This window comes from Heteronotia binoei, chromosome 12, assembly GCF_032191835.1.
Source record: "Heteronotia binoei isolate CCM8104 ecotype False Entrance Well chromosome 12, APGP_CSIRO_Hbin_v1, whole genome shotgun sequence".
NCBI lineage: Eukaryota > Metazoa > Chordata > Lepidosauria > Squamata > Gekkonidae > Heteronotia > Heteronotia binoei.
The window spans coordinates 43,561,609-43,588,353 of NC_083234.1; the positions used below are offsets into that span (position 1 = coordinate 43,561,609).

Here is a 26,745-nt window from a genome sequence, read left to right on the forward strand (position 1 = left end):
AGTTTGAACCTTTGACCTTCTGCATGTAAAACATGTATTGTGACTGAGTTCCACAACCCCATATATGTGTGTATCTGTATAGGTATCCTCATTCTGCACTAATTTTGCAAGAGGGCTGTTTCAGCAAGGGCGTGGGATCTGGGCAAGCTAAGGACCAGTATTCAAAATGCGGCCAAACTCTATGGCTTTCCATTCTGCTTACACACGGCTGTCTTTCCCTTAAGGGGAAGCACTGGGGATGTTGAAGGCAAGGTTAAGTGGCACCATTCAGGTAGACAGCCTTGCAAATGAGAACGTGTGCAATGGTCATTTGTGACCATGCAAAAACCCCAAAAACTTTCATAGAGCTTACTTGCCTGGCCGTTGGAATTAATTCAAACTCTTCACAGCAAGTATGCATCTGCTTTTAATCTTATTGTGGAGGCTGTGCATGCGTAATGATAGTAAAAACTTATGTGTCACTAAGCATAGATTTAAAAAAACTTTCACCGTGCAAAACAAACAGCTAGATAACTTTGGAGGGCCATAAAGAATAATTCTAAATCCATTTTAGCTATGATATGCAATTGCACATTGCACATGCTGGGGCCATAACTGGCATCCCAAATCAGGTGGTGAGAATTCCTGAAAGACTGTCTCAAATCAAGTCTGTAGTGGAAAAGAATACCTGGTTGCATGTGTGTCTGTATCCCTGTTGTTTATGTCTAGCCTCTGAGTACTAAAATATGTAATTTTTTTATTATTATTATTGAAACTCAAATGTGTAATTATTTTTTTATTATTATTGAAACTGTAAAAGAAGCAGAGGGAGCAATCCTAAATGAAAGTCAGCATGTCACACCCATTCTAAAGACACTCCACTGGAGTTAATGGTCACTTACCATGTTCAGGTCAAAGTTCTGGTTATCACCTATAAAGTCTTTAATGGCATTGGACCCACTGGGATCACCTTGCCAGTTGTGGCCCACCATGATAGCTTTGTTCTTCTGAGCTAAGTCTCCTGAAGGTGCCCTGCTGCAAGTGGGTGAGATTAACAACTGCTCATTAATGCACATTCTCTGTGGCAGCTTCACCTTGTGGAATGGCCTGTCTGCAGAGGTCAGGAAAGCCCTGACACTTCCATCATTTTTCAGAGTGTGGGACACAGAAATGTTGAGGAAGGGCCCCAGGGCTTTTTTTGTAGCAGAAACTCCTTTGCATATTAGGCCACACACCCCTGATGTAGCCAATCCTCCTGGAGCTTACAGTAGGCCCTGTACTAAGAGTCCTGTAAACTATTGGAGGATTGGCTACATTGGGGGTGGGGTTGGCCTAATACAGAAAGGAGTTCCTGCTACAAAAAAAGCCCAGTCTGGAGGACATTTTCCAAAAGGGATTAGAATTGCGGTAGAACTAGGGTTGCCAAGTCCAATTCAAGAAATATCTGGGGACTTTGGGGGTGGAGCCAGGAGACTTTGGGGGTGGAGCCAGGAGCAAGGGTGCAACGAGCATAATTGAACTCAGAAGGGAGTTCTGGCCATCACATATAAAAGGGACTGCACACCTTTTAAATGCCTTCCTTCCATTGGAAATAACGAAGGATAGGGGCACCTTCTTTTGGGGCTCATAGAATTGGACCCCCTGGTCCAATATTTTTGAAACTTGAGGGGTATTTTGGGGAGAGGCACTGGATGCTATGCTGCAATTTTGGTGCCTCTACCTCAAAATACAGCCCCTTCAGAGCGCCATATACCTGCAGATCAATTCTCCATTATTCCCTATGGGAATAAGTCTCCATAGGGAATAACAAAGTTCCCAGCAGACATTTACCTCCCCTCCCCCCGCTTTCTGATGACCCTGAAGCGGGGGGAGGACCTCCAATGCGGGAGATCCCCTGCCCCCACCTGGGGATTGGCAACCCTAGGTAGAACAGAACCAGGGGGGAGGTCTATTTATGGTAGTCTATTGCAATGCTTAATTTTGATATGTACCTTTTACAGCACTGTAGTCTACCTTTGTAACATACATTCTGCAGTATGGTGTGTCATTCTGAGACTTTTTTTTGTTTTCTTGCTGTTTTCTAGTTCTGTAATCCTAATGCTACTACATAGGTTTGTTTGTTAGAGGTGCTTGCTGTCTGATCAAAATATTTTTCAAGTTTTGTAATCCACCTTGAGTATTTTATTCAGTGTCTGCCGAAGCACTTTAAAAAGGTATCAGTATTGTTTTTAGTGCAGCTCTTTCAGAGGCTTAAAATGTTAAAGATAAGCCTTCGCCTAGAACATTTTCACTTAGCTTTCAGTTCTAAGAATCCCCTAAGTTTAATGAAGTCAATTGGCTGTGTATATTGACTTCTGGGATCTTGACAGCCTACCTGATTTTGCTAGCCAGACAAGCAGCAGAAGCTGGAAATGCATCAGGCTCTAGTTGGGCTGATACGATGTGGTTGATGTTCGGTGGTTTGCAAGTTCTGCTTGCATGCTTTCCTGAATTCTTCGGAAAGTTTGCGTGTATGTGCACGCATGTGTGCACAACCAAGTTTCATGAAAGGAAGTAGAATCTGCAAATACAGGTCTGTATGATCACAGTGTTCTTAAACCAACATCCTCTCCTAGCGTGGATGATCTAATAGCACAGTAGATCAGCGCTGAAATTCTACCAAAAGGAATCCAGAGCCTGCTCATTTTAGCCTTTTATCTAGTTGACTCCTGTCCTTCCCTTATTCATGTATAATTGCTGAGCCTTAGTATTTTGCAACCAGCCCATTCAATGTTTTGTTGTTCCTATGAGCATGCATTTTTGGGAGTGAGGCATAGGAGTTTGAGATAAGGCTAAGTAGCAGCATTTTTTTTTAAAGCTAAGTGTCACAAAAATGATGTCTAGTAAAAAAAAAAGTTGGCAGTCCTAAAGAAATAGAAGTAAGTTCTTAGAAATTATCTGCTATAGTTAAATTTTCAATTAGGGTGTCTTAGGATCAAGCTAGCATGGAAGCTAGCCCTTCAGATCAGAAAACCTATTCCACGGACAGGCCTGGTTGTAGTAGCTCCAGGGCCAGGGACAAAAGTGCCATACACATATGCTCATATATTTATTCTTTTGTTTGTCTGTTCTCAGACCAAGCTGTTATAGGCCCATAGTCAAATTAAGCTAAAGCGGGGGCAGGGGGGACATCAAAACTTAAGGCATCTGTATACACAGTCTTATGTATACATGTGTCCTGGCACACATTTGATACTATCAAGAACCTAGAAGGTTGAGCAGCTAAAACATAGAGCAAAATATATCTATTTATTGCAAAGTGCATAGTAATTACAAATTAAACATTTGTAGAATGTAGGTGGGTAGTGGACGTAACATCATATCCATTAAGACAGCAATAGCATCAATGTATAATTAAGCTACAATATTGTTGAATATGCCCCCACTAAAAGCTAAAAGTCATACTAAAAAAGATTATCAAAACTTTCCCATACAGACCTGCTCTTGGCCGTTACTCTGTTCATAGTGTGTGCCCATCTGTCAACCAAAACTGAAAGGAATCTAAGTGGGACCCAGGAGGCCTAAAATTGATGTTGAAGGGGAGGAAAGATGATGCAGTCCCACTGATGAATATGAAAACTACCTGAAAATTCTAGAAGAGAGAGGTAGGAAAGGAGGAGGGGAAAAGCGGAAAAATAGAATTACTTTTGGCTTTAGTTGGGGCATACTCAGTAATAAAAAAGGTAATCCCCTGTGCAAGCACCAGTCGTTTCCAACTCTGGGGTGACGTCGCATCATGATGTTTTCATGGCAGACTTTTTATGGGATGGTTTGCCATTGCCTTCCGCAGTCATCTACACTTTTCCCTCAGCAAGCTGGGTACTCATTTTATCGATCTCAGAAGGGTGGAAGGATGGGAGGCTGAGTCAACCTTGAGCCAACTACCTGAACTCAGTTTCCACAGGTATCAAACTCAGGTCATGAGCAGTAGTGCAGCTTACCACTCTGCGCCATGGGGCTCCTATACTCAGTAATAGTATAGCTTAATTACAGTTTGATGCTATGCCATTCATTTCTTTCATAGAATGGTTGTACAAAGTTATCATCTCTGATGGGTGTGGGCTCCTCAGTATATGTAGGCCTGATTGACAAACAACTATTATTTGGAACTACAGTGTTCCATTGTGAGTAGCAACCCTTCTTTATTAATATTTTTTTTGGGAAAAAATTCTTTGGACTGGTTAGTATGTTACATTTTGATACTATATTTACATGTGTATTTTTTATTCTTAGGATTCATATACTACCTGCCTTGTTTGGAACAGGTATTTTGTATTTCCGGTGTGGGTTATTATTTAGGCCACTGAAGAAGGCCCTGAGGGCTGCAACACGTTTGGTCTAGTGGTTATTGAATGTGTAACTTATATTTGTTGCTTTATGCGGTGTCTTAATGGATGTAACACCCATTACCTCTTTGTTTTTATCTACATTCTACTAATGTTAATTTGTAGTTACTGTGTGCTTTGAAATAAATATATATGTTTTGTTCTGTGTTTTAGCTGCTCAACCTTCTAGGATCCTGACTTGATTCTTAAGTTGGGTTTCCCCCCGCTTTTGCTGTTTCTTAACAAAACCCTTGAGAGGCAGATTTGGTTGAGGGCATAACTGACTCATTGTCACTCACTCAGATTAATGGCTGGGTCTCCTCCATTCAAATTGCTAGTCTTCTAACCATTGCACCATATAGGCTCTTGGTCTCCCAGCCAACCTGAATGTATAGTTTCATAGTCTGTGGGAAAAGCACAGTGGGTGTTGTGATTGCATGTCCTAGTCTGGGCTCTGAAGAAGTGAGATTTGCTCAAGAGGTAAGAAATTTCAGGAGTTTTCCTTTCCTTTGGAGAAGGATAGTCTTGCCAAAAAAAAAAAAGTTTTGATTTGCCTTTCCTTCTTCCCCACAACAACATGGTGCATTTGTGCAAAAACCACCACTAGAGTTTCCCTTGCTTTTTACTGATCTTTTGTAAACCTGGTTTGCTGTGAAGTTTCAGGAAAGATCACAGCTAAGCCTGGATGGCTGCTCTGTGGGTATGAAAGTTTGGATTTTCCTAGCGCTGCCCAGATGACAGCCATTTTGCTCATAGTTGCCATTTCTTCCCCCCTGCTACTGGGGGGGCTTTTTGGTGTTCAAGTGACTGAATATCATGATAACATGTATACATTTTCAACCCTCCCCCTTTTTAAAGTAAGCTAGTCCTTTTCACTGAAGAGAGATGTCTTTCTCCTCACATTGTGGCAATAAAAAGTATGAGGGACTTTTAAAAAAAATTAGGGGATTTAGGGAAGCTGGTAACCATGTTGTTATATTGATTATTATGATATCCAGTTGCCAATTTTTTTAAAAAATGAAAAGAACCTAGATGTGTGAGAGGGGAGAATGGGAGTTGTTTTTGAGGCCCCAGGTCAGGGAAACTATGGGGAACCTTCAAAGTAGAAACCCCGTTGACACTGCACTGTATTGCCAGCCACAGTAACTTTGAACGAACTATACATGCCTGTATTCTTTTGAGAAACACTTTAGAAGTGATGTTTGCCCTAGGTGCCAGAGTGGGAACATTAGAAATTGAGGGATTAGGAAAGGTGAAAGAAAATATTTTGAGGCATTTAAAATGTCTAAATGTGATGTTGCATAGTTGCTGGTGTATAGTGGCTACAGGTATGACCCATGAGGCAGGAAATAGCTTAAATCTTGCCACAGCTAGAAATTTCCTAGAAAGTCTTAGGCAAGCAGGTACCCCAGTTTCCCTATCATGGAGAGTATTGACCTATACTATAGGTATTCTATATGGGAATAAGAACACTAGGAAGTGTTCTGTAAATGCAAACCATGGGAAATATTTCATGCTACATAAATATCCTGGGAGGCCTTTTAGTACAGGTGCTGAGGGAGAGTTGGTTGCTTCCAAACCATCCCAGTGAAGAGAGAATTGCTTTCTAGGCTGGTACCCAGCACAGTGTGCTAGGCCTCATCAACAGATGCAGTGCAAGTTTTTGAGTCTAAGCAGGGTGTTTTTTTGTTTTGTTTTTAGCAGGAATGCACAGGAATGTGGTTCCGGCTGGCTTGGTGCCAGGGGGTGGGGCCTAATATGGGGAGGGACGGTGGCTCAGTGGTAGAGCATCTGCTTGGGAAGCAGAAGGTCCCAGGTTCAATCCCTGGCATCTCCAAAAAAGGGTCCAGGCAAATAGGTGTGAAAAACCTCAGCTTGAGACCCTGGAGAGCCGCTGCCAGTCTGAGAAGACAATATTGACTTTGATGGACCAAGTGTCTGATTCACTATAAGGCAGCTTCATATGTTCATATATGTTCAATATGCAAATGAGTTCCTGCTGGGCTTTTTATACAGAAAATCCCTGTGTGAAACAAGGGTGGTATCAGGCTGTCGCCTAATATGCAAATGAGTTCCTGCTAGGCTTTTTCTACAAAAAAGCCCTGAGTATAAGTACGGCTGGGTTATGATTTAATCCAAGGTTGGAACTGTAGTCCTGGCTGCAGGTTCTGGTGATCTAGAATAGGTGTCTTCTGCCGCTTACATTTCCTCTTGGTAGCTGAATATGCAGGGAATATGCAGGCAACCTGTTCTCAATCACAATGGCAGACTTCGCCTTTCCCCAGCACCGTGACTCTATTGGAGAGCCTCACTCTTCCACAACTGCCTTCTGGGAAATCTGTTCATGGATCCCCAGTGTCATGAGTAGTTTTTCCCTCTGTGAGACTTAAGCCAAGACTGAAGCATTGCTACAGCATATGGGTAGTTCATTCCCCAGTTTTGACTACAGCTGACTTGTTTCTATACTTTTGATGACTGACTTTTGATGATTGGCTATGCAAATTAACTTCATAAAGGAAAAGCATCAGATCTTGAGGTGATGCTTTTAAAGTTCTGTTTGTGTTTATATCTGCCATGGTCCTTTCAGATATGCAAGCCATTGCTTGGAGTTGCAGGTATCAAGTGAAGGATATGAACCAGGTTCAAACCAGTTTCCCTGCCTCTGAAGCGGTTAAATAAAATGTCCAGTATGGGATTTTTGCTAAGAGATCTTGCAGTTTTATAAAAACAGTATCTAAGTTCTTAATCTTCTAGAAGAGGAGAAAATCTCTTCATGCATTGTTTGGATGAGGGAAGGAATTACTTTTGTTAAACTACTTTTGGTGTTCATATAAACTGTATCTTTTTTTTAAAAAAACACCCACTTTTTACAGAACTTGCACAATTCTTTCAAGCCTTTTAAAAAAAAACTTCTCTTTACTTTAAAATTTATAACATTTGTCTCCTGCCATTTTGACAGGCAACTCAGTGTGGCATACGTGAAAGTCGTTCCATTTGTTCTCACCATAACCCTGTAAGATAGCTTGTTTCAGTATCACTCAGTGAGCTTTACAGCCAGATGGGATTTGAATTCTGGTCTCCTCAGCATTTGAACCACTACACCACATGGATTCTCTCTTCAGCTAAAACTTGCTTTGATATACTGAGATGGACATTTATAAGGCTATCAGTAGGTAGTTTTGCTTATGGTCTCCTTAGAGATGTCCCAGGATAAATTTGTTTCCTGTCTCTTTTTTAAAATATGCAAAGTGGGGGGAGGGGAAAGGTCCCACATTGGGCATGACAAATCATTTATGGCAACTAGCTTGCACAACAGAGTTCCTCTTTTTCTCTCTTCTACAAAATGTCAAACTCTGTGATCTCTTTCGCTCTTAGCTAGAGAAGCTTAACAGCAGACCAAAAGCTTGGACTGGTTTCAGGAACGATGGGGGGACGTCATTAGACTTCTTTATTAGGTAAGACATCACAGCAATGGCTATGATAACCAGTGCCTTTTGGGATCTCTGGAGTTATGTTGGGAACCTTATGGCCTGTAGTTGGGACCAGGCCAAGCAAGCAAAACTATCCAGGACCGCTTGTGCTGTGCCTGAGAGCCTTCTTCAGAAGGTTCTAAAGAGTGCGTAGGGTCAGCCCCTGTGATTGACAGGCTGTTGGGTTTGGTTGGACATGATATAAAGGTTAGGAGCAGCTGTGCCCAGCTGGATGCATCTGCAGAAGAGAGCTCTGACTCACAAAGGTTTGTGCTGGAATAAACACCATTAGTCTTTAATGTCCCCCTAGATTCTTATTTTATTTTTCCCAGGAGAGGCACTTTTTTCCTCTGTTGTTCTTGAGGAACCAGCTTCTCAGCCTTTGCTAACTTCCAGTTCCTAGATCCAGCTGGCTTCCGTGGGGGGATTCTGGGTAGAAGAGTATGTCATCACAGTCCTGACAGTGCCCTTCTGTGCATCAGTTGGAAGCAAAGCTGTGTGTTCTTCAGATGTGGATTCTGCAGCCCAGCTAAGGCATATTCTGCACACAGAATAGCGTATCGAAATTCAGCATCTTTCCATGCACAGGCTTACCTTGGATAGTTTATTTAACTTTGAATGGGTTTTTAATATAATCTAATTTTGGAAGGGCTGGTGGAGAGAGGAGTATGAAAAAATGTAATTTGCAAGGACAGAAGCATAGACATTTCATCTACCAGTAACCTCTGCATATGCATGGAACAGCCATTACCAGTTCAGGCTATTACCAGCCAGGTTACTGTAGGCTAGCTAGCAGTCTGACTTGATCCAATCCTTAAGTTGTATTGATTGTCTCATATAAATATGCATCCTGGTACTGAACAAAGAATTTTGTGTTTTGAGAAACTAAACTTTCATTTGGAAAATGAGCAAGTTTCTAGCCCCTAAAGTTGCATAAGTGTGTGAACAAGCAATGATGAAATCTCAGAAACATGGCAAAAGAGGGCTAAACAGGATTTCCCGTAATCAAGGGATTGCATTTCAGCACCCTCCAAAGCACAGTGTCCTTCCCCATGCCTAACAGAAGCCAAAAAGCTATGCAAATAAAGGGAATGTATACACCTTTGCTTAATTTGCCTAGTGTACACAGGCTATGTAGAATTGTACACAGTTCTGGTCTTAGGATACTCAGAGTCCTGACAGTATTCCTCAAAGAATGTGCTTGCCCTAGTCTGTATAGCTGACTGAACTTCTGGTCTTTGTATTAAGCTGTGCAGCAAAAGAAAATAATAAACACCCGTATAACTGTCATAGTTGTCTTCAGACTTCAAAGGCCCTGATTTTGCACAAGAAGATAGAATTCAAATGATCCTCTGTGGTCTCTCTTTAGAGGTTGATGATTTTTCACAGGGGATGAGAAGCCTGTTAGATAGGTAGGTGGATAAAGGGGCTCTTGTTGCTCTCTGTCTGAGCTGTCAAAAAGAACCCTCACCACTCCTATCCATCCTCATTGCTCCTCATCAGTCTTTGCATCCCATGCTCCCCGCCCCCTCCGGCTCATCTGTCCATCCAAGTGCCAAACATGTTCAGTGATGTCACCTGGTACGGCCCACTTGGGGCTGAGATGATGCAGGCAAAGGTATTGTGTAACTGCATTGTCACTGTTTTCTTTATGGGGATGAGTGAATGGCTCTAATTTAGTTCCTTTTTATATCTAATTTTGAATATAGCCTCCCCATGCAGATCAAAAAATCTGCAGGCGGGCACCCAGAGATGGGAGAAAAATCAGAAAATGAGAAGGTGGCTGTTATTTTTAAAAACTGCCAGGAAAAGAAGTCTGTGCTTGCATAGACACTGCAAATTAAAAAGAAAAAACAAGGTCTCACGCTGCTGTGTCATGAGAGCTTGGCTACCATTTTTGGGGTTGCCTAGCAACCCCAGTAAACTGCCAAAACGGCTGCAGTAGCGGGAAGTTGGGAAGGAGACAGCAACAAGAGGCCAAATAAGAATGAAGTGGGGAGGGGGGGCTGGAGAAGGAGGTGGTTGCAAGGATGTAAGAGATAAATGGAGTAACTGGAGGTTGGTGAATGGGGGAGGGGAGAGAATGGGGGAAGAGAGATGGGGGTTTTCGCCCCTGTGATTCCCTCTTGGGTTTCTGCTAGTTGGTTTATATTTTTGTCAATAGTTTTGGTTCTCCACTTTTCGTTGTTGTTGATGTAGATCCATTTGCACTGTGGACACAGCCTGTGAGGTGCTTATGTGTTGTTTACGGATACAGACAGTGTGTGACTTTTATGTGTAAGAATGTATGGGTGCTGATTTATTGACGTATATGCATAATTGACAATGTGTACATTTTACAGGCAAAATTTAGTGCAAGGAAACAAAGTGCCACAAAATTGAAGAAATGCACCTTATATTCACACAAGGAAGCAGCGAAAATGGAGATTCAGGGGTAGAATTGGAACTTTTTTGGGGGGTGGGGGGGAGCTTTTTCCAACAGTATGGAGCTTTTTATATGATGATCAATTCAGAGTGATGTATGGCAGAGTGAAGTCCAAGGAGCCCTGCAGTTGTGTTTATGTTTCTGAACTTTAAGCCACTAAACTGTATACCAAGCCAAGGCCAGACCAGGGATGTGGGCAGCTGTTCTTTGGGTCACCTGGAAGTTGAGGTACGAGCAGGCAGAGGAAACTACTTTGCTGGCCAAACAAAACCACAATATTAAGCTCTTAGTATTTATGCCAGCATTAGCCACTCACAGAGGCTGGTGTTGTTCCATTGTTTATCCATGTAGCATGTCTGAAGAGAGTTCCGAGGTCTGAGGGGACCCAATTCCCAGTATGTTAACTTTTCTAGATTCCGGACTAAGCTCCAGTGGTTTCTGACTTGAATCATGTAGTCTCTATAATATTGTAAACCCTACATGTGAGAACTTCTATAGGAACTTCTTTTAAATTTTTTTTTAATATCTATGTATTTTTAAAATTCCTGGTTTTGACCTGAGACTTTTTTAGAGCTTTCTAATTGGATGTTTTACATTTGGTGTCCTTGAATCTTGGTATGGCATTTACTCACCTTGGATCTGTGGAAGTCAGGTGTGTGATATAAACAAACATTATCTGCGTTTCTGCTCTGTGTCCAGCATGATTTGTGCTACAGCATCATACAGCAGCTGTAGTGTGTTAAGTCCTTATGAACTTGAAGAGGTGCCATAACGAGGGCTTGTTTCATGACTTTGATGAAGGAGGTTAAAAAGAATATTGCGTACTAACCAGACACCTTCTGCACAGGAAAAGACGTCATGACCTCAGATCATGCTTGGAGATCTCATCAGATCTTGGGCAGAGCAGATAACAGTTTGCACCCAAAAAAACTTGTGTGTGCATTCCAGAACACGCTGTGCTTTAGCTTGTGTGGTTGGAAAGTGGTTTCCAGTCTTCACCCTTTAACTTTGGTTACAGAACTGTGATGTTCTCCTGCATGAGCTGGCCAGCCATCTCCTGGGAGACCTCTGCTTGGCTGCATTCTCTTCTTTGAGGTGGCTCTTGTGTATGATGTCAGTGGACTCTGCAGGGTTTTTTGTACTGGCTGACTATATTTAGATGCCAGCCCAAAGAGATTTGTGGGGTGGGGGGAAGGGTCTTGCAAGAAGCCTGGACTTTCCACTGAATTTTTAATATGCATTGTTTTTTAAAAAGGTAAATTTCTCTTGCAGTTTTAGTTGTAGAGATGTGCGGGGGGGGGGGGGGAGCATCCAAGGGCTGTTCTGCCTAATTGCTCATTAAGAATGAAACCTGTTTCTGATTTCTGTCCTGTGAGCTGAATGGCATTGCTTTTAAAACTGTAGTATGCTAACTTGTATGCAAAATTGTATGCATGTAAGTATGCAAAAATTAATGTTTAATGTATTTCATAGTTTTGAATTCAGTTTTGTTGCTTGCATAGACTGTATTTCTTCCCCCTTGCCTCCACTCACTGTGCACACCAGTACATGGGCCCCAGTACTGTACTTTTTCCTCTCCAAAATCTCTCAGGTCACCTCTAAACATATGTGTACTGTACAGATATGTTTAGAGGTAACCTGAGAGATTTTGGAGAGGAAAAAAATTAAAGTTCCCCCCTGCAATACCCTAGGATGCAAACACCTTTTCCCTGCTTGATGCAGTAACTAAAGCTAAAGGAGAGATTGCAGGGGAGAAATGGTGGAAGTTGGGGTAACAGTTGAAGACAGAGACACACACCAGCTTCTTCCTTGCCAGGTATGCCCCTCTCCATATCTCTTTACACTGAAGACATGGCACTGAGACTCTATACCCTTATTCATCTGGATGGATCCTGACTGTACCTAGATAAAATTATGGTTGCCAGCTTCCAGGTGGGGCTTTCCAGTGGAAAGTTGCCAGCTTCTTGGAATTACAACAGGTCTTCAGACACCAGAGAACAGTTCCCGTGGAGAAAATGGCTGTTTTGATGGTTGGATTCTTCTGTAATACATCCCTGCTGATCTTCCTCCTCTCTTCATACTCCATCCTGCCTAGGCTCTATCCCTAAATTTCCTGGAATTTCCCAGTCTGGAGTTGGCAATCCTAGATGAATGTCCAGTTACAGGACAATAGTTTGCCAGGCACAATTACTTTGTGAGCAGCAGAATTCCTTAATTTTTATAATTTGATAGTTTATTTTGGGGACCTATACCCTCTAAATGGAGAAAACAACACTGTACTAGCCTGGTAACAGCAGTCCGACTGGGTCAGAACAATGTCTCATGTCTAATCCAGTGTACTGTTTCACATAGTGGTTAACTAAGGTGTACCTGGAGGGCCTGAGAGCAAGGCATACAGGTTGATGCTTCTGCTATTGCCCTCTGGCAATTGGCTCTCCTAGATATTCTGCCTCTGGAGCACAGAGATTCCAGTCAGTAATCATGGCTAACAGCAATGTAATTGCACTTAGTAATTGTGACTAATCTTGTCCAGGAATTTATCTAATTCTTTTTTAAAGCCATCTAAGTTAGTGGCCATGACTGCATCATGTGCTGGTGATGTAATGAAGTATATACATTGTGTAAAGAAGGTTTTTTGGACTCTGCTATGAATCTACTGCCTATCAACTTCATTGGGTGCCCCCTCACTTTAATATAATTTAAAAAGGAAGAAAAGGTTCTTTATCCACTTCTCCACGCTATGAATACTTTTATAAATCTCCTTTTGCGCTCCCTGTCATTTAGTTGTCTGTTATCTAAACTGAAAAAGCCCCCCCAAATTATTTACCATGTTGTTTGCTTTGAGAATCCTGGTCTAGGGAATCCTTTTTGATCTCATTATAGTCCTCTTTGTTTTTCACCATTCTGAATAATTTGGTGTCATCTGCAAACCTAGCCACTTTGCTGTGTACCTTTCCCCCCAAAGTCCAGATCATTTATGAACAAATTAAATAGCAGTAATACAGATCCATGGGAGACACCCGCTGCTTCTGCTATTGGAGGGACGGTGGCTCAGTGGTAGAGCATCTGCTTGGGAAGCAGAAGGTCCCAGGTTCAATCCCTGGCATCTCCAAAAAAGGGTCCAGGCAAATAGGTGTGAAAAACCTCAGCTTGAGACCCTGGAGAGCCACTGCCAGTCTGAGAAGACAATACTGACTTTGATGGACCAAGGGTCTGATTCAGTATAAGGCAGCTTCATATGTTCATATATATGTTCATATGCTTATTTATATCGATTGAGAGAATTGTCAATTTACTTACTGTCTGCTTCCTGTTGTTATATCAGTTAGTGGTCCTATGAGAGGGTGTCTCCTCTTATCCCATGATTGAAGATAAGGGGCATTGTTAAAAGCTTCTTTGGAAGTCTTACTGGCTGACCCTTAAAAGCTGGCTTGTTAACCCTCTCAAACAAATCCCAAAAGCTGTGAAGCAGAAACCCCCTTTACAGACACTGTGCAACTTCTTTATTTGAGGGTTATTCCTTTATATTTAATATCTTTGGTCATCACTAATTTTTACCCTGAGAAGGCATTGGGCTCATGGGCCTTTGCATTCCTGGATCACCCCCCCCCCCCCAAAAAAAAACAAACAAAAACAAAACAAAACTGACATTTGCTACTTTCCAGTCTTCCACTGAGGAGACTTAATTTTAGCCTGTTTTTGTTTGAGGTCAGTTTCATGTTTAAATTCTTCAAGAATTGTCAGAGAAATGGCACCCAAAGTTTTCTACTGGTTTTAATCTTTCTATCTTTGGAACGTATTTTACAGTAATTTAACCACATTACTGTGGAAAGCAGCTCCAAAGATGCAAGTGGTAGGTCTCATTCTCAGTATTTTGGGGTCTCTAAACAAGGGGCTTTTATCACCTGGAGATGGTGGGGTGTGGAAAACTGAGAGTGCTCTAATGCTGCCTCAGATTTGAACACTATGTATAGAATGGCAGCAGCACTAGGGCCAAGATAGACCTTTTTTTTTTTTTTTTGCCAGTGTTGTGTCCAACAAATATTTGACCTCCTCACCCTCCGGAGCTGACCGGGGTTCTTGCATTCTCACTGTGAAACCACAAAGAGGGTGGTCCTCCCAGCTCAGGGGTATTGGCAGCAATGTCAGCTGTTCTCTTGAGTCTATCAGAATGTGCCCACATCCTTCCTTTCACACACAACTTTATTAAGATTTTGTCTTTTAAAAAAGCAACAATGTATAGTTTTAAAATCTCATCTTGAAGAAATCAAGAATATTTGCTCTGGTAACTTGTTCTTATCTAAAAAGAATCTAAAGAACTTTTAACACATAGTACCCATGGGACTTTGTCCATGGGGTCGCAAAGAGTCGGTCTCAACTGTGCGACTGAACTACAACAATCCATGGGATACAGTAACTGTACCCCAAGGATGAAGAGGACGGCTGAAGGTAGGAAAAGATAGGATGGAAGAGGACTGAAGTTTGCACATTGATATGAAATTACCGTCTGAGAAGGTGGCCTCAAACCAGTGATGTAAGGGATATTTAAGTTCACATTGTTTGGAGAAACGCTGGTTAAAAGTGCCAAGATACATAAATATCTGGCAGAGATCAGTCTTCTGCATCACCAACCATGTGGAGAACTGCAAGGACACCAGCTAAGGAAGGCTGCTTGCATCAGTTGTGGTGATGATGGGAATACGATAACTCCCAGACCCTGTAACAGTTTCTGAGTCAGGCTTGTTCATGGCTCTGAGGTTCTAGGCATTACAAAGTCCTTGTGTTTGTTGGGGAAACAGCCTCCAGGACTTTGTATCACACATGTGATGGGAGTTTTGTGCCTTCCAAAAGCATGCCAGTTCCTGCCTGTTGGCAACTACAGCATTCAGGAATGCAGCATGCAGAGCTTTAGCCCACCCCCTGCTGTTTTCACCACTGCAGACTGCCCCAAAAGCTGCCATTTGCTCCCTTGTGAAACTTACTTTTAGCCATGTAATTAATGTGATTTTTATAATGAAGCCAATAGCAGTTCAGTTGTGGATATGTGGGCGGAGGCTAGAACTGCTTCTCCCTGGGTGCTGTGGTTACAAACAGAGAGGAGCTGGTGTGTATCCATGAGGTACAAAACTTGTGTTATATATGTGATACAAAGTCTTGATGCTGTTTCCTAACCTTGTAATGTGTAGGTTAGGGATCAACAACCTTCTAGATCCTGTGGGCACTTTTGGAATTCTGACACTGGATGGTGAATCCAGACACAAAATGGCTGCCAAAATGGATGGAGTCAACCACAGAATTTCAGGGATTGAGGTCATGCATAACTCTAACAGTAACACTTCAATATTTCAGGCAGCTCTGTTTAACAGAATGTCTTTGAAAATGAACGTATTATTAAAAATGTTTCTTTGCATGCACACAGCTTTTCTTCAGTCACACTGTGGAGATTCTTGTGCTATGGTGGCAGCTGCTCTTGAAGCAGTGTCTTAAAAACCTGCACAGTCAGATCTCCAATGGCTAAATCAGAAGCCCTGATGAGCAAAAACCCTGCCCACTTTCTAAAGACACTTGGATGTGCCAGGAAAGATGTCTGCAGGTGTCATGGTTTAAATGGAGCCTTAGCAAGGTGGAGGAAATGGCTGACAACTACAGGATTTAGGTCTGCAGATACTGTCTTAGATCTGTCACTGTACTCAATCATAGAATCATAGAGCTGGAAGGGACCTCCAGGGTCATCAACTCCCTGCACAATGCAGGAAACTCACAAATACCTCCCTCTAAATTCACAGGATCTTAATTGCTGTCAGATGGCCATCTAGCCTCTGTTTAAAAACCTCCAAGGAAGGAGAGTCCACCACCTCCTGAGGAAGCCTGTTCCAATGAGGAATCGCTCTAATGGTCAGGAAGTTCTTCCTAATGTTGAACCGGAAACTCTTTTGATTTAATTTCAACTCATTGGTTCTGGTCCTACCTTCTGGATCCACAGAAAACAATTCCACACCATCCTTTCCTTCAGATCTCTGTGATACATGCACTTTCCCGGGGTTGAATATGACTTAAAGTGCAGCAATGCTATTCTCAACGTTAACATGAGGTACTACTATACTTTTGTAGCCTGCATAACTAATATCTGCAAAAATAAATAGCTATAGGCTTTAGTACCTGAGAAGCTAATGCTGGAAGAAAACTTGTTCATCTTTAAGGTGCCCTAAGACTCTTATTCATTTCAGCTGCAATACTCACACAGCTGTCCCACTGGTAACAGCTACATAGTGTGGTTACCTATTGAACTCTTTTGCAGTGCTTTTCCCCAGAGTTTCTTGGCTTTTTGCCCTGATTTTTTTTTTCAGGAGCAGGTGTGTGGGTGTTGTCAGTGAATAATAGAAGTAGTCTTGTATTTTTACAGGCTAGAGTCTGGAGCTGGTAGAATGCTGCGTTGGCAAAATGGATTGTACCCCCTTCAGGCTGCAGATATGGGTTTCTGGCCTGAACAGTCCTTCATATTAAGCAAAACCCAGGAAAACTGAAAGCTGGCACGTCAGGGAGAAACTTTCTACTCCCTTCTTTGCGTTTGATTTGCTGAATTTCTGATTGCAGAGAGTTTTTAACATAGGGAGATTTCTAGTGTGTGATTGATTTTCTGTGGTGAGCTGACCCTTGATGGAGGTCTTCCAGCAGAGGCTATGAAGGTGTGGAGCTGGGGGTTGGGCCAGATGTATACGTGGGCCCTTTTGTATATGCTGTCTTGGAGCATTTGCCAGCAGGTGTTAATATCAGAAGAGCCTGCTGGATCAGACTGGTGGTCCATGTAGTCTGGCATCCTTTTTCACACAATAGCCAACCAGTTGTTGTAACAACCCAGTCAAGCAGAATGTTGATGCTGGGGCCCTCTCCTGATGCTGCCTCCCAATACAGAGGTTTGCTATCTCTGGAATTCAGGCACTATGGCTATTAGCTACTGAATTGTCTAATCCCCTTTAGAAGCTCTATCTGTTCTGGTAATGAATTCCACCATTTAATTACTCATTAAGTAAGATGTATTTCTTTTTGTCTGTCCTGAACCTTTTCCCCAACAATTTCATTGAGTGCCCCTGAATTCTAGTATTATAAGGCAGAGAGAAAAAAGCTCCCTCTGTCTAGTTTCTAAGGCTTGGGGATGTGGCATCGCACACACACATGGTGGACGCTTAGGAGACTAGCTCATGACCCCTTCTCTAAAAAACTCCCTTAAAACTTCTATCATCTGGCACATTACTATACCTGGATGATGGGTAAACAAAATCCACCCCAAAACAAACCTCCAGTGACGACTCAAATAATGGCAAACTACTTCCCAACCAAGAGCCCCGTGGCGCAGAGTGGTAAAGCTGCAGTCGGACCCCTCTGCTCTTGACCTGAGTTCGATCCCAGCGGAAGCTGGTTCAGGTAGCCGGCTCCAGGTTGACTCAGCCTTCCATCCTTCCGAGGTCTGTAAAACGAATACCCAGCTTGCTGGGGGGAAATTGTAGATGACTGGGGAAGGCAATGGCAAACCACCCCGTAAAGAGTCTGCTGTGAAAACGTTGTGAAAGCAACATCACCCCAGAGTCGAAATCGACTGGTGCTTGCACAGGGGACTACTTTTTTTTCCCTTCCCAACCAGGGAACTTAAGAAAGACACTAGCTGAGGTAGCGAGGCCAGATTCAACATGGCAGATACATGACCTTCAGACTTGGTGGAAAACTTTAACGCTACTAGTTTCTAAGGCTTTAGTGTTCCAGGACAGTGATCATTAAAAAAAAAAAAAGTTTTTGAAAAGCCTGTCGGGTTCCCCGAGACCAGTAATAAGATCCATGCTTCTTTAGAAGACCACTCATGATATACCCCTGAAATCCACAGCTATAGGGGAGAACTGAGTTGTCCTAGGTAACATTCTGCTTCCTAGTGAAATCCAGGATTTCAGTCTAATACCTCATATGAACTGAGTAATCTCTAATGGGCACCTGGGAACATGCCCCAGAATCCATTGCAAACACACAATGCTCCTGTGGGCCCACATGCCAGTTTCTGGTTGACGAGATGAAAATATTTCTGGCCATGGGATTCTACCTAGCACAACTTTTAAGTTTGTCAAAATTTGCTTTCCTGAGGTCCAACCTATATGTCTGACTGGTTGAAATTAGCAAGAACATCCTGACAGTTAGAGAGGTTCCTTAACAGAACAGGCTTCCTCAGGAGGCGGTGGGCTCTCCTTCTTTGGAGGTTTTTAAATAGAGGCTAGATGGGCATCTGACAGCAATGCTGATTCTGTGAACTTGGGCAGATCATGAGAAGGAGGGCAGGAGGGGGGCTGCATCAGTGCTTAGTTCTTGTGGCCCCTTCTTACATGCCAGGGAAATGCTGTTCACCACTTTGGGGGCCAGGCAGCAATATTTCTCCAGGCCAGTTGTACCAGGGATCCTGGATACACACACACAGAGAGATGGAGATAGATAGATAGATAGATAGATAGATAGATAGATAGATAGATAGATAGATAGATAGATAGATAGATAGATAGATAGATAGATAGATAGATAGATATATCCATGTGGATATATAGATATGTACATATAATGTGTGTGTATGTATGTGTATATGTGTGTGTATATATATATATATGTATATATATATATATATATATATATATATATATAGAGAGAGAGAGAGAGAGAGAGAGAGAGACGGAGAGACAGACATCTATCTATTGGGCTTGGAGTAGTGGTCACTGGGAGTATGTGTGTGGGGGGGGAGGTACTTGCAAATTTCCTGCATTGTGCAGGGGCTTGGACTTAGAAAACCTTGGGGGTCCCCTTCCAAGTCTATGCTTCTCTGATTTCTTTGGTTGATGAATTTCTTTGGAAAGGGTTTCCTGAAAGCGGGAAGTATTAAAAAACTGCTGTACTGGGGCAAAAATTCCAGCTATTGCATTGTGAGACATCACAGGAAATCCAGGAACATTTTAGTTTGCTGTGAACTTTTCTGATGGTTTCATAACAGCTGTTCAAAGTTTCCCTCTACGAGGGGCTTTTTGATGACTTTTCTCTGGAAGCAGCTATTTGGTGTGAGGTTGATCTGGAGTAAAGGGGACAATGATTAAGACTGAAAGGGATTCTAGTTGTATTGAGACTTTTGTGTTGTTGGTGGGGAAATAGCCTGTGTGCATGTTTTATAATGAATAGTAATTGTCTGAAAAGTTAATCTGACTTGCTGTGCTTTGATTGACAGGGTATGTTACAATATCTTGCTTTTAAATAGCCACTTGCTTGGTCATCTGTAGTGAATACAATTCCAGGAGGTCAGGCACAGACACTTTTGTATTTCAGAAGTTTGTGTTTCCCCTTTTCCCCATTTGACATTATCAGCACTGTACCATAAATGCTGAATGTCAGATATATGCAAGCAAGTGGGTTAGCTAAAATTTTATAACTCTTTGTGGACTTGCTTGCAATGTTGAAGTTTTGTTTGTCAGACTCTTAATAGAACTGCTTACAGGGGCAATCCAAGTCATTGTGGTCAGTTCCGTTTATTAGGTTTAAAAGCCCATAACCATATACCATAACAAATTAACTTAAAACTTTAAAAGATTTTAAACATTTAAAAAGACAGCATAACAGAAATATGCTGCATCTATTATACAGTTGTGACACAAACTGCTCAGCAAAAGTCTTAAACTTGCAGATTCTGAAAAGGAAGAAAATTTTAATAGCTATTTCCTCAGGAACTTTTCTCTCGCAGCTGCATGTTTTGGACAACAAAAAATGTGGGTAGGTGAATCTATGGTTGCTAATGGGCAGTCACAATAGCATAGTCATTTTGATCTGAGAGGCTGCAAATTCAAATGCCACCTGCTTACATATGAGTAGACATGTTGGATCAGGCCAGTGGTTCATCCAACACTCTGTCACACAGTGTCCAACCCCCCTCCCCCGCAAAAAACCCAGGTGCCTTCAGGAGGTACACTAGTTGGGCCAGGATGCTAGCAGCTCTCCCACTGTTGCCAAGCACTAAGATTACAGAGCATCACTGCCCCAGACAGAGTTCCATCTATACCCTGTGGCTAAAAGCCACTGATGGACCTCTGCTCCATATGTATATCCAATCCCCTCTTGAAGCCATCTATGCATGTAGCTGTCACCACCTCCTGCGGCAGTGAATTCCATGTGTTAATCATTCTTTGGGTGAAGAAGTACTTTTATCTGTTCTAACCCAATTGCTCAGCAATTTCATTGAGTGCCCATGAGTTCTTGTATTGTGAGAAAGGGGGGAAAGTACTTTCTCTACCTTCTCTATTCCATACATAATCTTGTAAACCTCTATCATGTCACCCCTCAGTTGATTTTTCTCCAAGCTAAAGAACTCCAAGTGCCTTAACCTTTCTTCATAGGGAAAGTGCTCCAGTCCTTTAATCATTCTAGTTGCCCTTTTCTGCACTTTTTCCAGTGCTATAATATCTTTTTTGAGGTGTGGTGACCAGAATTGTGCACAGTATTCCAAATGAGGCCGCACCATCGATTTATAATAATAATAATAAAATTTTATTTATATCCCGCCCTCCCCGCCTAGGCAGGCTCAGGGCGGCTAACAACATTTATAAACATACAGTACAATAAATATAAGACTTTAAAATTAACATTATTTAAAAACCAGTCAGTATACAATTAAAATTTAACTTAATTTAACTTAATCTGACAGTGACGGTGGTATTTCGGCGCTAATTTCTGTCAGTTTACATAAAAGGGCATTATGATACTGGCTGATTTGTTTTCAGTTCCCTCTCTAATAATCCCTAGCATAGCGTTGGCTTTTTAAAATTGCAGTCACATACTGTCTCAACATTTTAAGTGAGTTATCTGCTACGACTCCAAGATCTCCAACTCTTGGTCAGTCTCTGCCAGTTTGGACCCCACCAACATGTATTTATAGTTAGAATTTTTGGCCCCTATGAACATTGGGCACAATTGATTGGGAAGTTCTCCTACATATTTTATGCTAGTTTTATATGTTGTAAGCCGCCCTGAGCCACCTAGTGGGAAGGGCGGGATATAAATCTCAGATAAAATAAATAAATAAATAAATAAGTAAAAATAAGCCTCATTGCTGTTATGCAAGTTTTACTCATTTCCATGAGACTTATGCAGGAGAACTTACCAAGAGATTGAACCTGTGGATCAGATTTGTCTGTTTCCCATTCCTTTTATTGATTCAAAGTCTTTGTGGTAGGACTGTCTATATTAGGAACGTTGAACTCATTTGTTATGAGGGCTGGATCTGACATAAATGAGGCCTTGTGAGGCTGGGACATGTGTGTCCTAAAATGTAATGTCAGGTAGTGGAGATATAAACTTTATAAAGGACACAGACAAACACAAAGATTTTTTATCTCTCCCGTATGATCAAGGGAACTGGGCAAAGGAAGCTCTAGTTCTTTCCCTCCCTCCCCTGGAGACTAAGAAGGAGCAGAGCCTCAGCCAATAGAAGGAAAAGAAGCTTGGTTCAGTAGCTCTGCTGTGCGATTAAGAGAGCCTGGCAAAGCAAGCTCTCCCTCCTCCCTCCCTCCCCAAGAGTGGAGCCTCAGCCAATGGAGAAAATAGAGGCTTTGCTCTGTAGCTCCTGTGCAATTGAGCAAGCCTGGCAAAGCAAACTGTGACACAGAAGGAAGCAAGAGAGAAGGAGAAGAAAGCAGACTTGTTTGCAGGCCTGATAGGAACCCTTTGGGGGCCTGATCTGTCCCCTGGGCCGCATGTTTGACACCCCTGGTTTATATCCAAAGAGGATTGCTGGCTCTTGTGTTATCAAAACAATAAACTCTATCATAATCTGTATATGATTTTTTAAGACTTTTATATCCTGTATGCTTAGCATGCTTGCTTTGGAACTTGCTTCTAGCAATCCATAAAGCATTAATTAGGCAACGTCTAAAATTACAACACAAACCACAAAAAGACCAGCAATAAAATCAGAACATTTTCAGTCTGTTTTACAATTTAAAAAAAATCAGATTTGGGTAAGAATTAACATAATAAAACTGGGGAAAATAATACATTGGGCAAGGGGCTTGACATTTGAAGTTCAAGAAGTTTGATGCCAGTGCATTGATGCAGGTATGGAATTTGACAACCAAGGTGCTGCAGTAGAGAAAAACCATCTCTGTCTGACTTATTCAGAAAGTGGAGGCACACTAATCTTAGCCAATGAACAGACTCGGATAGTGAGCAGACGGTTCTTCAAAGGCATTTCCATTCAATGACCTGTTTGTGTAGGTTGTCAGATTATCTTACATGCGTGGAACGTCTGCTCATTTGACACAGAGAAGTTTCAGTGAGAGTATACTAGGAAACTGTAATTAGCGATGGCTTCCTAAGGCATCTCTTCCTTCCCTCCCCCATAAGAGTACATGCAGTAGAAAAATTCAGGTGAGCGCTTGTCACATGTTACCATCACCATTTGTCCTTTCTTAAAGAATGGCATACTCAAGTCTATTGCAAGTGCTGTGAATTATTGGACACGTGGGCTGCTTTTTAGGCAGGCCCATGTAATTTGTGGTTGGCAAAGCTGAGCACGTAACAAGCCATGTATTGTGGCCCCATCAGTCCTTTCTAAAACCCGTCTTTGCAGTTCCAGACAAGGAGACGGGGGGTGGGGGGTGGAAAATACCTGTATGTGGCTTGTGGGATACATTTGAGACAAACTGGGCCACAATTTGCATAGTTCCATTCTGGTATAAATTGTTGGGAATTTGCACAAAGCCTGAATCTCATCTGTATGCATCTCTGATTCTCAGGGGGTTGCTAGAAGGAGCCCAGAATGCCTTATGTGGATTGTCAGAACCGAATCTGTGGGTTCCTGGACATTGAAGACAATGATACCTGTGGGAAGTTCCTGCGAAGATATTTCATCCTGGATACCCAGGCCAACTTCCTCCTTTGGTATATGGACAATCCCCAGGTGAGGCTTTCATCTCAATAACATTATTTGCACTGCCAGGACGCCCCCCCCCCCCATCCCAATTTGATCCCTATTGGTCTGCTTCTGTGTTTTTTGCCCCTCCAAGGCAGACTTGAACTGGAATGAGATGCTGTGATGCATATGTAGTTGCTGCTGAAAGTGGTAGCCCTTATATTTTCCTTCTCCCTTAGGAATGTCTCATAATACAGAACAAGTTTCTTGACAGGATTGCATTTTGGATCTCTTCTCCTGCTCATCCACATTTCCTGTCCCCTTGAGCAGCACAGAAACTATAATGCAATGACATTCTGCAAACTTGGTATTGAATAGATACAAAGCTGTTCCTTTTGGTGGTAGCTGTGCATGTTCCGTAGGGGCTAGTTCCAGCATCATTCCTGCAAGAATGCAATTCTTCGGGAATTTAACAGAGGCCTTTGCATATTTGAAAGACCAGTAGTAAATTAAGTAATCTGTGTGCTACTTGGCCTCATGAATCCAAGCACTCTGTTCAAGGGGTCTGAAGACCTAAAGAGATGCTGAGATATGGTAATTTAGGGCAGGAGGGTGGGGGTTGGGAGTGTCTAACAGAATTTCTTGTTCTCTTGCTCGCTACATTTTCTGGGTTTCCTTACGTTTGTTTTTAGTAGACAGATCATATATACCAGGGGTGGCCAAATTTGCTTAATGTAAGAGCCACATAGAATAAATGTAAGATGTCTGAGAGCCGCAAGACATGAATGTCAGATATCTGAGAGCAGGAAGGCATGCAGGCAAGCACATAGATGGGGAGAGGGAGGGAGTGGTGGAAATAACGCAACCTTAAATGCATTCTCCAAGCTGCCAGTTGGTTTGGCTTGGAGAAGTGATTTAAAGAGAGAAATGCCTTCTCCAAGCTGGCTGACAAGGCAGTGGGGCTTTGAGAGCCACACAATACATGTGAAAGAGCCGCATGTGGCTCCCAAGCCTCAGTTTGGCCACTCTTTCCCCCCCTTTTTTTCCTTTTTTTTATTGTCCAAAAACTTTTTTATTGAATTTAATAAACATACAAATAAAGCAATCAATGACTGTATCTGCAATCATTCTTTGTGTATAAGCATAGCATACTAGCAGAAAACAATATATATATATATACACAAATACAAACAAACCAACAAAACACTATATATATATATATATATATATATATATATATATATATATATATATATATATATACACACACACACATACACACACACACACATATATTCACACACACATAATTGACAGCTGAATTAAAAAATAAGTAATCTTTCCATATATTAATTACATCAAATTGATAATGTCATAATATCTACCAGGTATACATGTACACATTTGATCTACAGGACCAAAAGAAAATTTAAGAAATGGAAGCCACTTGTATATCAGAGAATCGTTACCCTCTGAATTGTTTATATTGCATAAACTATCTGCTATCTTGTCCATAGCATAGACCTCCCAGATTTTAGCATACCAGGCTTTAACTGGAGGAATATTGGGAGATTTCCAAAATTGGGCTAACACCATTTTAGCAGCAGCTAGTAAAAGGGATATCAGGGATTTATTGAGAGAAGTAATAGGAATACCTTTCCAACAGTCAAGCAAAATGAGTTCCAATCTTAAGGGTAAACTGTAGCCCGTGATATCCTTGATTTTTGCCACAATTACTGCCCAAAACGACTGCACCCTCGGGCAAGACCACCAGCAGTGTATAAATGTGCCCACCTCTCCACAATTTTTCCAACATTTTGGAGGATTGATTTATCGTAATATGACTTAATCTCTGAGGTGTTAAATACCACCGAAACGAAATTTTTTGAGTTTGTAATTGTATATTCAATGATTTTGAAACGAACGAAGGAGATGACCAGATTTGTTGCCAAACATCCTCCTGAAAATTAATTGAACTATTCCTTTGCCAAATTTCTTGATAGGATAACAAATCAACAGCATCAATGTCTAGCAAACCCTTATAAATAAATGAAATCAGTCCCTTCCACTTTAAAAAAGGAGAATATAGCAAGTATTCAAAGAAAGTAAGAGGTCGATTAAAATTGTATTTATTTGAGAGTGATATCACCAAGTTGTTAGTTTGCAAGTATTCAAACCATGGAATTTTTGTCCCACCAGTTTTCTCTTCCAAAGATTTTTTGTCAAGCATTTTTCCATTGGACAAAATATCCACAAACCTATAAAGATTATATTTTCTCCAAATTGGAAAAGACTTGTAAAAAACCCCCGGTTGAAACCAAGAAACATCCATAAAATGAGATAGTGGAGACATTGAACGGGCTAAAGAGAGGCGACGTTTGTCCCAAATCTGAAAAATAGCTTTAAGAAAAAGGTTGGAGGAGATATTAGAAGGTCTATTCTTTGGAAATTCCCATAATGTAGATTGAAACGATTTGTTATTTAGATAGGTATCTTCTAGGGCCTTCCAACCTGAACTTAAATCAGCATCATGGTATCTGATAAGGCAGCTTCATAGAATTTATGCAGATCCGGAAGAGCCAGACCACCTGAGGATTTAGAACGAATAAGAGTTGCATACCCTATTCTAGATAAGCCCTTGTTCCAAAGCCACCCTTGATATATACTCTGGGAACTGAAAAAATCCACTGCCTTCCTGCTTATCAGCAAAGGTGTATAAGCCATTCGCAAGATGCAGAAGCAGCATCTGGCAGCCTCTGTGCAGCTTTGCAAGGGGTAGTGGGACACCATGTGCCCTGGTCTCTACTTCAGGCATAGTAATGCAGTGATATCCTATTCAATGGGGGTGAATGATGTGTGCAGAATCTCCTTTAGAGCAGGCAAGTTAGACTAGATTCTTTTCTGGTTATTTCCAGTCCAACATGATGTCTAAATGGCTGATGCATGGCTTTTCTTCCTACCCTCTTGTGCTCTGCTGTGAACATGGGCCAATCCAGAATCAGCATGGGTCTGTTGTGTCCTGTGCTAGTATTGGAAAAGAAAACTTCAACCCGAGCAGGGTGTTAACAGCAAGATGAAGACACTGCTCCATAATCCAGGCATAGGCAGAAATCCAGGCTTTCTGTATTAGATGAAGTCAACCTAGAGACTTCATAAAAATAAAGGTAAAGGTAGTCCCCTGTGCAAGCACCAATCGTTTCCAACTCAGAGGTGACGTTGTGATGCTGGCAGACTTTTTATGGAGTAATTTGCCATTGCCTTCCTCAGTCATTTACACTTTTCTCCCAGCAAGCTGGGGGGAATCGGAGGATGGTAGAGGACAGGAGAGCCTGGTGTGACTTTGTCCATGGGGCCACAAAGAGTCGGACTTGACTCTGCGACTGAATAACAACAATAATAATAATAATAATAATAATAATAGTAAATTTTATTTATACCCCACCCTCCCCGCCGAGGCAGGCGCAGGGTGGCTTACAGGACATAGCAAAAGCCATATTAAAACAATAAAACAAGATTATACAGTTCAATACAGTCTAAAATATAATCTAATAGTGCTACTATCTCAGTTATGTTAATGATGGCTTGATGTTT

At 41.8% G+C, this 26,745-nt stretch overlaps 1 protein-coding gene across 3 annotated transcripts in view; it reads left to right on the top strand.

Annotated features, from left to right (window-relative positions):
* PLEKHA2 (pleckstrin homology domain containing A2) overlaps positions 1 to 26,745 on the top strand; it is an 80,402-nt gene that overhangs the window by 5,279 nt on the left and 48,378 nt on the right. For 2 of the 3 annotated variants that reach the window (XM_060251336.1, XM_060251335.1), the window contains exon 2: positions 23,039 to 23,202. In XM_060251336.1, the coding sequence (XP_060107319.1) occupies positions 23,062 to 23,202 (141 nt within the window). In that variant the 5' untranslated portion in view covers positions 23,039 to 23,061. Of the gene's footprint in view, positions 1 to 7,655; positions 7,799 to 23,038; positions 23,203 to 26,745 lie in introns of those variants that run through there. The other variant, XM_060251338.1, reaches the window with a different exon arrangement.